This window comes from Clytia hemisphaerica, unplaced genomic scaffold, assembly GCF_902728285.1.
Source record: "Clytia hemisphaerica strain Z4C2 unplaced genomic scaffold, Clytia hemisphaerica genome assembly, whole genome shotgun sequence".
NCBI classification, from domain to species: Eukaryota; Metazoa; Cnidaria; class Hydrozoa; order Leptothecata; family Clytiidae; genus Clytia; species Clytia hemisphaerica.
Genome location: NW_027103562.1, coordinates 1120612 through 1132516, shown reverse-complemented (window position 1 = coordinate 1132516; position 11905 = coordinate 1120612). Strand labels below are relative to the sequence as shown.

Genomic DNA, 11905 nt, shown 5'->3' with positions numbered 1-11905 from the left:
TACTTCTCATTTAAGTAATCTATTTCCGCGCGGACATGGATATAAATATGACAATCTTTTTTTTTTGTCAATCCCCAATACTTTCGACTTTTAAGCTCTATTAAGCAAAATTGACATTTTTTCATCTGAAAAGTCAGGTCTTCAAGAGTTCTACCTGGAAGTCCTGGCAGAAACCCCAGGTTAATTATAAAGCCGCTTACCGTTCCTAAAAATTCCAATATTACCAGATATGACCTAAAATGATCGGTAACTTGTCTAAGAAGGAAATAGTGAGTACTGATTGGCTGACCTATTCCGAGCGGTTTATTTTGGAATGTTGCAAAAATATTGAGGTCAGAATTGACAAAATCGAAGAGGAAAAAGACAACAAATAATGATGGCCAAGAAAATCAGTGTACACAGTTCTGTATTTTTATCCCCACCCAACTCAGAAGAATTCTTACCTTCAGGGAAGGTTGCTAGTAGGATAAAAGAAGATGACAAAGCAATACCATTCGATTTAGATGATGGTTTTTCTACTACACACCATTTTCCCAAGTTGGATATTTTAGTTGAGTGCAGCAAGCATAATTTGGTCAATGTTGTCATTTCTAAAATTTTTAATGAATTATCAGAAATAGAGTTACTTAGGTAAGTCAATGATTTAAATATAGCCTAGTTCTTGATGCAGTTGTGATTTTTTTAATTTGTGATATTTCTCTTTTTTATTTTCTATACTTTTTCTATTTTCTACAATATGTCTTCTGCCAGGCGTAGTTAATCGATATAATCGATAATCTTGAGTAATCGATAAATAATCGATAAGTAATCGATGGATTAGATAGCGATTAACCGATAGAATCGATAGGTAATCGATACCGTGAGTGATCCGACAGCCCTGACTCTAAATCCGATGGGGTCTTTCAAAGATACAAACTAAAATAAAAACAAACTTTTTGCTGTGACGCAATGAAGATACCAAAGTGTCGACTAAACTGAGAGATTTGATTCACTGAACCAATTGAACCAAAACATTAATTGCTTCTTATACAAAACATAATTCTTTATTACAAAATTGTTAACGTTTAAACACAAGCAACGGATTCAGAATAATATAATAGAGGTAATTATTTTAACAACTCGCACTTTTTTTATCACATTAATGGACATCTTGACATTTTAGTCATCTTGTTAGATGTTTTGTTTCAAGTGTTCTTGCAATATAGTTTATTGTTCAACTTAGAGAGGGAATGTTTGTAAACAAAGAATTTTTTTTCATAGCAGTTATTTGGGGGTCGAATTTAGGCAAGGCTGTCGGATTTAGGACCACTCACGGTACTCAAGATTTTTTCAAAGCTCGATTATTTTTCGATCAATTTTGTCATCGATTGTTTATCGATTATAGGTCGATTATACTTTGATTAAATTAAGTATTGATTAAAAATCGATCGGCTATCGATCACATCTTTTGATCGATTACATATCGATCAACTATCGATTTGTGATCGATTATTTATCAGATTTTAGGGAGTGGTACTTTAATTGGACTAACTTTCGCCTTCGCGAGATTAAATTTCTCGATTTCTCAAATTTTCGCCATTTTCGCCATTTTCGCAAAATTAAAAGCAACATTTTTCGCTGATCTCGATAGGGATGTACTTTTGAATTGAATCCAATCCCCTGGTAGCATAGGGCCTAGAAAAGCTACTAGTACTACACTCATTTTTTTTATAAGCATACGGTAAATTTCGGCTGAAGCATTCTCAAACCCTCTGAAAGGCTGAACAAAACAAAGTTAAAAAAAACAACAAAGTTACCGTTTTATTTAGAGAAGGGGCGTTATTGAATGGTTTGCCTTTTTGGAGGAGCATTATTAATTCGAAAGCAGGCGTTTATTCAAAGTAATACGATCGGTATGAGATTTGGCGAATTCCAGAAATTTTCTTTACATCATTAAACATTTGACCCTTTTTACGCCGGACCTTATTAGCGTTATTTTTGGGCTCGTTGGTGGAATAAGGGCCGGCGTAAAAAAGGCAGGTAATGTAGTCAATAGTCGGTCACGATCGATATATAGTCGATAACGATACGTGATTGAAGATAAGTAAATAATTGATAAGTAATCGATGCATGAACGATAAGTAATCGATGATTGTTAACAATCGATACATGATTGATAAGTAATCGATAGGTTGTATGTAGTCGATATGTGATCGATAAGTAATCGATAGCTTGGAAATAATCGATCGCTGATCAATACCCAAGATTTTTTAAAGGTCTAATTACCTATCGATTCTATCGGTTAATCGATATCTAATCCACCGATTACTTATCGATTATTTATCGATTACTCAAGATTATCGATTATATCGATTAACTACGCCTGGCTTCTGTTCTGTAACATAACATCCACAGCCTCCCATCCAACGTACACCACACCAGTCAGTTCGAAAAATATCTCAAAACAGCTACTACATATCCAGACAGTGTCAATCGAACAACTTCAAACAAAAATCACAATCGAACAAACTTCCAACAAAAATCACAATCGAACCAATCATATCGAACGAGATCGAATAATTGCGATTCGATTGTCAAATGCAATCGAATCTCAATCGAACAACCGATTCTTGGGTAATATTCAATTGTGTTTGATGATTGCGTTCAAATAACGTTCGATTGGTTCGATTGATTGTAAATTACCTTCAATTGATATTCGATTATGTTTGATTATGATTACCGTAAGTTGGTCTAATATCGACATCCCTCGTCTAATTCTGACACCCTTCTTTAGAGACAGGAAACGACCCTTGGCATGGCCCGAGAATTCTCGGGCCAAAACTTTTATTGGAATTCGCGTAAAGCCCGAGCTGGCCCGAGAATTCGGGCCGTGTTCGGGCAACGCACGGGCAACGCACGGGCCACACTCTGGCCAATTTTTGAAAACATGATTTAAACAGGCGTGTAATTTCAGGACTGAATTTTTTTAACATTTTCTTTGAGAAAAACTTGGTTTCTCTTAATTATATTAAATATATGAATGTTGTAAATTCATATAAATATTAAATGTCTTATTTGGTATGAAAACATAGTTATAAATATACTTAGGGTAGAAATATTTGCTAGTAAACTGGTCCTGGTTTTAAACTGAAGCGTGTCCACGGGAAGCTCGTAAAGTTTTTTTGAGCGATATAAACAAAACAGACAAATCTTATTTTGTACTATTTTGTTTGACTGGACATGCTGAATCAATTTAACATTTAACATGGCCCGAATGACTCGGGTCAAGTTCGGGCCAAAAGAATTGATAGGGTCTCTCGGCCCGAACATGGCCCGAAGAGGCCCGAGAATTCTCGGGCCATGTCAAGGGTCGGGACAGGAATAATATGAAAGCTCGAATCACTGATTGAAAAAGGATTATTCCTCTCTGACCACCAAGCAAAGAAAAACAGTTTCAACCTTTCTATCAATTTCAGCTGATAAAAAGGGTGTCGGTATTAGAGGAGGGATGTCAACATTAGACCAAGTTACAGTATGTTCGATAAGTTTGATTGTGATTAAATTAAATTTGATCACTTCTTTAGAGCTTTTTTAGCGTGGACGGCCGAGCGCGTAAGTACAGTTAATTCCCACATCTCAGATTAGATTAAAGTATGAGGCCCTAGGAGGTTGAGGAAAACAAAATACTGTAGGCAGACGAAGTAGACAAAGGTACGAGAGGTTTTTGAAAGTGTTTGAAATGCATTGATCTAAGTACCAAAGGATATGGGCAAACGAGGAAGTTAAAGAAACGTGGTGATTCTGCGGTGATGGAAACAGTATATTTCAAAATGTAAAAGGAATGCTGAAATTGTATAAATTGAACTTGGGATAACATTGGGGATGCATCAAGATATATAACTGAGTGCCTAACCCGTTTTGATGACGGGTGTCCTACCTAGTAGCCTGTTTTGATGACGGGTGTCCTACCTAGCCCGTTTTGATGACGGGTGTTTCCTAACCTGTTTTGATAACATGTGTTTTCTAACCCGTTTTGTTGACGCGTGTTTTCTAACCCGTTTTGATGACGGGTGTCGAGCCTAGCCCCGTTTTGTTGACAGAGGTTGAACGATAACCAGGGATGCATGGTCGGTAGTAAAATCTCAGACATAATGATGTTTACTACCTGTTACTACGGTGGTGGTGTGGCGAGAAACCAAAAAAAAAATTTTACTACCTACGAAAGCATCCACCGAAGGAGGACTTCAAAATATCTGTTCTGAAGGCACGTTCCAGCTGGATATGACAGTCTGTTCTTACCGAACTAAAGAAAAAAGTCTGCTGGAAAAAAGTGGTCTGTTCTACTGAAGATTGGGACCAGCTGGAAAAATATGGTCTGTTCTACTAAAGATTGGGACCAGCTGGAAAAATATGATCTGTTCTACTGAAGATTTGGACCAGCTGGAAAAATATGATCTGTTCTTATGAAAAAATAGTCTGATATCTTATATTTATAAATAACGTGTCTAAGAATTTCCTATCTGTTCTGAGGGAATTTAAGAAAAGTCCTGAATGTGGTTGCCTGGAGTGGCAGCTGAAAATTCTCCATCTGTTCTACAAAACATCTGGAAATTGTGGATCTGTTCGAACTGTTAGCTGGAAATTAACTTTCTGTTCTTAAAAGTCCTTCAATGTCAAGCTGGAATTTAGCGATCTGTTCTTATAAGATTTTGTCAGCCCTGGTAGATAAGAACAGTTAACTCGCGTAAAATCAATCGCCTGGTAATTTCGTATCTGTTCTGAAAGTTTTTTTACCTCCTAGCTGGAAAAATATAACTGTTCTGAAGTAAAAATTTCTCGCCTGGAAAACGAGGAACTGTTCTTAATTTCGTGGAAATCCTTCCAGCTGGCAAATCAGAACAGATATTTGCAAATTTTAGGTTGGTGGCTGCTTCTGTACCTAGGGTAGTTAAATACTAAAATGGGTGGTATCTATGTTAAATGTTGAAAAAAAAATTTAAAACTGGTAAAATTAGCACATTTTAGCTATTTTTGTAATTCTTTTAATTTTTTGGATGACTTTTCTTAAAAAATTTTTTATCAATATAAAAAAGACTTTAATTCTAAGGGCAAAACATTAATTTTTGCACTAAGTGAAAAATGTGTCACAGAAATAATCATTTTTTAGCTTTTTTTGTAAAATCAGTCTGAAAAGCAACCAAAAAATAGGTGGTCTCCATGATAAATTGTCCCAAAAACTTTTACTACCAGGGTAGTAAGATACCTCTTCCAAGAGTCCGGGTGGTGGTATGTAAAAATTCGTAAAAATCCTTTTACTACTCATATATGGCTGAGATTTTACTACCGACCCCATGACCGCGGTTGCCTTGGCGAACCTTAACACTGTTTTGACTACAGTGTTCTGAACCTAATCCAGATCTAACTGGATCCTTGACCTAGGGAATGAATCTAAGTAACTGACTACTGACTTGCCAAGTTTACATAGTAACCCAACACTAAAACTAAACGTATCATGATGCATCCCAAATGACCTAATCTCTGGTTAACACAGCCTTGCCCAGGGTAAACCATGAGATCAGGATCCATCGCATCGCAGCAGCAGTCAACATGCTCTGATGAGAACGCAGTTGATAACTAAAAGAGAAAAGGAAGAAGCAGAAAGCAGAACCAAAACTACAGAGGGCAAGCAGGAGAGGTTGGGAGGGAAAGATTAAAGTCGCAATCAATACAGGCTTAGCTTGAAGAACAACCGGCAGTCGAAATACACTATTTCTTAACCGCCTTGGCACAGTGGCGGGATGAACTTCATTCGACTTGGAATTAACCTAAGCTAAGGTTTAGCTCCAATACAAGATTGAATAAAATGGAATACAATTGAATCAATTGAATGTACGTAATCGAACATACACGCAAAAAAAATTTTCTTAGTATTTTGTTAGTATTTTCACATCAAAAACGTTGTGTTTCAAGCAAAATCAGTCTTTTTCTTGCTTTATATTCCCACTTCTGAAAATACCTAGTTTAGTGAATCGCGAAATTTAATACACGCGAAAATTTTCCAGAAGTCGGCAATCGCGAAATTTAATACACGCGAACACGTTTTTTCGAAAAAATTTCGCGATTCAAAAATTTGTAACACGCGAAGATATATACCAATAAGGTAATCGTTACAATCGAACGGCAAATCCTGGGTAATATTCAATTGCATTCAACAATCAAATCGCAATTTTATTGTGTTCGATTGCTTTCAATTGATTCGGAGATCGATTCATTTGATTGACACCGTCTGGACATATGGACAAAAAAGCTTTGTAAGAAAAAAAATAGGAAAAGTGGGATTTCAGCTTCAATCTCTTGATCATGATTTCTTTTTGGGAAAAAATTTTCAGGGTGGTATATGCTATATTATTATAGAAAGAACAGAGCTAAGACAAAATGGTGGAGAGAAATACAGGAAAAGTGTATAATTAAAACTTCAATCCCCGCGAAAGTTTATCCCATTAAAGTATACGCCTGTTCCTTATAAAGAAAAATACTTACAGTTACAAAGAATAAACCCACTCTTCTTCTGCACTGCCCCTAGTTTAATCTTCAGTAGACTCTCGCTAATTTGAATTTCAAGGGGGAAGACATTTTTTCGAATTACAGAGAGAATTTTGACCCAGGCAAAAATTTTCACCCACGCAAAAAATAATGACCCACGCAAAAAATATGACCCACGCAAAAAATAATGACCCACTCAAAAATATTGACCCACGCACGCACACAACCCACGCAATTTAGCAGACTCCCTTAAATAGACCTTTTCTTAAAATGCTATAACAATGCCCTATTATTGACTTTTGTTTGTTTATGTTTATAATGAAAACCATTAATAATTTTGAATCATTAATTTGAAGGTACAACTTATATTTTTGGCAGGGTATCTCACGTGAATCAAGAATGGAGAAGAATAGTTCGAACATCATGCATGAAATCTGGGAGAAGGTTATCTCGGTTTATCAAAAAGTCTAAAGCAAACTTCATTGGCGACAAGGTAAGTTTTACTTCCAAGCACTGTTCAGTTCTGAAAATGTTCTTTTTAAGTGCCTTTTTTCTGATCAAGTCCTACTCTTGGGTACTTATAATAAGCACCTTCCCCGCTAATTAAGTTTTCGATACTTACCATACTTATTCCAACCCCCTCTTATAAAGTTTTGAGAATTTTTCCAATACAGGGTGAGCACCAAGAAAAAGTTTCACCCTATGAATTCAATTTAATCAAGTTCTATTGGAAAGTCGAAATATCAATTCATTGGTCAAGTTGATTAAAAGTTATACTTTAATGGGATAAACTTTCGCGGTGATTAAATTTCGCGGATTTTGCGGATTTGGGTGTCATCCGCTAAAATCCGCGAAATTAAGTCCCAATGGAAATTTGGATTTGCCTCATCCGCGAAATATTTCTAAACAAAACTCAAAATATGTCAAATAAATACTATTTGAATTGCTACTTGCACCAAAGAGGCGCTAATAATGTGTATTTCAACAACGAAAATGCATGATTTGACATTAAAAGTCACAAAATCGTGAAAATATTGCCACCCAATAGTGCTATCCGCAAAATTAAGTCCCCGCGAAATTTTTGAATTTCGCGGATAGGCGCAACCGCGAAATTTAATCCCCGCGAAAGTTTATCCCATTAAAGTACTCAAGAGAAAATAAAATAAATACCACTTTTGGAAAGAGCTCAAAACAACTCAAATACGTCAAAACTCGACTTAAGAATAAAGAAAGTGTGATACCTCACCCTCCTGCACCCTCGCCTTTTGCTGCAATTTGGACAAGACTGGAAATCCATGCTATAATTTCTTATTTATGGTATTAAAGCTGGACTGAATGTTGTCCAACCTGATGATGAAATTACAAGCATGATCAGGGCTGATAGTTTAAAAGTTTCGAACTTTCCACCAAAAAACTGTTGATAAGAATCTACCATTCAAAACACTTCTTTGTGCCGGTGATGCTACACTCCCTTTGTAACAAAGTTTGGTTTACGCATGAACCTACCCTTTTTGGACCTACCTTAAGGTAGTGTCCTATAAATTAACCCGTGTTCGTTAGTTAGTTCGTTAGTACGTTAGTTACCAACTTTTCTCGAGATTGGCTCATTCAATTTTTCTGATTTTTTGCACAAAGGTGCATTACTATAAACCCTCGAATGTGACGGAGCCCGATTTTCGAAAAAAAAAATTTTCCGGCCGGTAGAACCGGAAATGTCCCGAAAAAAGCGGTTTTTTTAGATTAAATTCTAATTATTCGTTTTATAAATAGGTAGGTCCATTAAAGTATTACTTGTTATTATCTAGTGTAGTCTATTGTACTTTAGGAAGTGATGATTAATAACAACTCCACTTTCATTTAGGAAAACAGCGTTTTGGGAAAGAAACACCTTGCTCCACCTGCTGTCTTGCTTACACCCCTGTCAACACCAAATCCTTTGACTCAACGTAACGATAAAGTTCAAGATGCAACACCGATCAACAGTACTTCTTCAAATGTGACTGTCCAACCAAGCTCTTCAACTTATAAACAATGCCCTGATTGTCAATCACCAGCACGAACTACATTCAAACAAGTGGGGCACTGTACAAACTGTGATAAAGACTTTTGTATACGTTGCTTATTTACCAATAACAAACATTCGCCAACCTGTCAAATGGTGGGTGGCACTGGCGTGTCGGGTAACATGACCAGAAAATTAGATCAAAAACCTTCTAAACGTTATTCTATAGGATCCTCGGGCAATAAAGCCAGACTGAAACGTCTGTGAATAATAGTTAGAATGTTAGAAAAGACAGTGAATAATGACATGCAGATTGTTCAGAAGACGAAGTTGGACACTTCACAACATGGTTGATCGAATAAGGACTACATACACAGTAGTTTTCGAACAACAATGATGCAAGATGACAAGAATGTACCAGAATGACGTCACATCTTAAACAGCTTGTCACATACGGAAGATCACTACCTTCTATTGTTACTTTAGTGTATACGAATCTTGTGCGGTATCGGGGGTCTCTCAATACTGTAAAATGCAGAACCTTTTAAAAGGGAAAAAAGTTTTATCGGCTTTGATCAAACCAACCTTAATTTTTATTTGCATCACCGATGCAGAACTTGATTTTGCTGCTTTCTCTTCAACTTTGAATTTATCTCGTCGTCAATTCCCGATTTTTCCCCATCTTGATTTTCAACCGCTAACTTTTAGCCATTTTCCAAATTAAATTTCGGCCATAATCCTTCCTTGCACCTGCTTGCACATTCAATTTCGAGATTCAGCTAGCTTAGAAGTGACAATAGGAGTTGAAGAATGGAAGTAACTTCCATGGCAAAGACAGTGTTATCATCATATACTATACATATATGAATTTTCTATTTTTCATACCACAGATAATAAATTGTACATTATTTTTTTGTAGGATTCTAAAAACACTTTCAAATTGTAGATATGTATATAACTTGTAAAAAGAGATTTCTTTGTTATAAATTTCATATTCTGTCATGGCCATTAGGTATCCTTGGGGTTAATTGTCTCTTCCAAGAAGAAAACCGGTTATAGGAGATGTAAGATGTATTGTCCAAGTGTGGTGAATTTGCAATGTCCAGAGACAAATTTATTGTCCACAGGTGCAAAGAAATTGGAAAATACAGTAGAGGAAAAGCTGAGAAATGTTAAACATATTCTGTACTAAAAATAGCCATACTTATCATTTTGGAAAATCTCAGAGTTTCTCGCAATTTCTAAGAGAATTTTCCCTCCCAAATATTTATCTAATCGAATTTTATGCGCACTCACCAGTTTTATTTTTCTAAGAGGCATGTTATGCATTTTCTGTTAGGCTAACTATTCCTTAAGGCTTGGGGACACGAGAAGTTTTTTTTCGCGTTGGTGCAATGCAACATGATCCATCCCACCAACCTGAAACGCTTTCTCGTGTCTCCACCCAATTTTTCATTTAATAACTTGTGCTTCTCTCACTTTTGTCCCATGAAACCCATGAAAAAAGAAACCGTGAGACACGCACTTTTTTTCTTGTGTTGGTGGGATGGAGCATGCTGCATTGTACCAACGCGAAAAAACTTCTCGTGTCCCCAAGCCTTTAATCTGAAGATTTGATGAAGAAAAAAATGTGGAGTATTGGGCTTTTCCAGAAAAAATTTGAATATGGGGGGGGGGGTGGAGGGTATAACAATTTACTCCCCGGACAAAGTGACTTTTGGCCCCCCGAAATTGGATGATAAAAATAAGACAAATCTGTGGATTATATTTTAACCTTCTTCCACTCCAAGAAACTTTTCGATTTTGCTCCAACAATTCTTTTTGTGTGGTTTATTTTTGTGGTCGGGGTGCGACTTATAATACAAGCACGTATAACTCATGACGGCCTCAGATAGGTTTTCATCTTCTTCTAAATTGTTTTGGCCTCTTGGCATGTTGATACAAAATACAATCACATTAGAGCACACACCAAAAGTCAAAAATGCTCTCATGTGATGAAGATGTTTTTATCGCAAAATGATTTTCTCTCATTTTTTCTTCGATCTCATGACATGTAATTCAATCTTAAGCAAACATTGAAATAAAAGAAATGCAGCTGGTTCTATTGTTAAAAACAATCACAAAACAAAGGTTTCCCGATTGGATAAAATCTGGAGTGAAAACTTTTTCGCTCCCTATCGTGAAATAAAATAACGCGATAGACAGGTTTATTTCGTGATAAACAGTGTTATTTATAGATGATCATTTCGCGATAGCTAAAAATAGCCTTGTGGACGGCAGGCTCGAAATCGGTGATGTATATTCAACTCGGCTCCGCCTCGTTGAATATTACATCACCTCGGGTTAATAAATCTCAATAACCAACTTTTACCCATTGAATATCTGCTTATTATGACTGATTTTCTACGAAATATTTGAATGAAAAATTGGTCAAAAACCATTATTCTCCAGATTTTGAGACAGAAGAAGCTTTAACAAAAATTTTCCGAAAATTTATTTTTAGTTTGGTCAAAAGATACACCTTATAACGCAAAAAAAATTTTCAAAATGTTTTTTTCTTCGCCGAAAATAAAGCCTTCAAAGTTGAAATACTCTTCTTCGCAAAAAGAAAATCTTCATTTTCTTCCTCATCTATTTTTTACGTTGCGATTTCTAAATTTTCAGATCTACATCAGAAAAAAATCAATATTTTGTACATGGCGAATATGAAAAATTCATAATTTTCAGGAAAATTTTTCCAAAAGCTTTTTTGTCACAAAGAGCCCCCCCCCCAACCAAAAATATTTTTTTTGAAAACTTCTGAAATATTTATCCTATTGAATTGAAATTTTGCAAGTGTGCACCAAATATGAATGAATCTTTTGATGAAAATTTTGGCATTATTGATGAATTTTATAAAAATCCCTTTATTACAGATGTACCATAAATTATTTTTGTTTTGAAAACCCATATCACATACTTGTTGTTTGTTTTAACGGTCCAGCACATTGTTCTGTGACTTTTTCTTGGATATCAAGCATCATTTTGTGTCTATAGTAATTTTTATTGTTTTTCCTTGCCAAGAACAAAATATTGTAAACCTTCCTTCCGAACAAAATCACTTGGAGCAGTGTGAAATTGAGGATGATGGCCAGTGAAATAGCGATACTCTCTTCTTGATATAGACTTTTCCTCCTGTGATAGATAGTTGCAGGAAAATAAACAGCCAAGCCGAAGGACATGCCAAAACTAGCGTATAGAATGGTCCAAGCATTACTGTAAATCGATGGAACATTTCTCGCACGAAATGATTGTATGAAGCAAAACAACTGAACAAAAATCATAAACACCACTTGGAATTGTATATGGAAACCAGTATTGCAACTCCACACTCTTTGTAAG

The 11905-nt window shown here is 35.9% G+C and overlaps 2 protein-coding genes across 2 annotated transcripts in view; both read left to right on the top strand.

Moving 5' to 3' along the window:
• LOC136800685 (transient receptor potential cation channel subfamily M member-like 2) overlaps positions 1-11905 on the top strand; it is a 248439-nt gene that overhangs the window by 187629 nt on the left and 48905 nt on the right. The window lies entirely within an intron of this gene.
• Positions 315-8875, top strand: LOC136800663 (uncharacterized). Its single transcript, XM_067057314.1, has 3 exons — positions 315-630; positions 6901-7015; positions 8384-8875. The coding sequence occupies exons 1-3, from the start codon at positions 374-376 to the stop codon at positions 8789-8791; spliced, it is 780 nt and encodes a 259-aa protein (XP_066913415.1). The 5' UTR covers positions 315-373; the 3' UTR covers positions 8792-8875.

Bases quoted from the DNA above. Each gene is read 5' to 3' on its own strand.
- LOC136800663 (XM_067057314.1), top strand. From the start codon at position 374: ATGATGGCCAAGAAAATCAGTGTACACAGTTCTGTATTTTTATCCCCA. The intron at 631-6,900 runs GTAAGTCAATGA...TATTTTTGGCAG, and splicing joins TCAGAAATAGAGTTACTTAG to GGTATCTCACGTGAATCAAG. The intron at 7,016-8,383 runs GTAAGTTTTACT...ACTTTCATTTAG, and splicing joins CAAACTTCATTGGCGACAAG to GAAAACAGCGTTTTGGGAAA.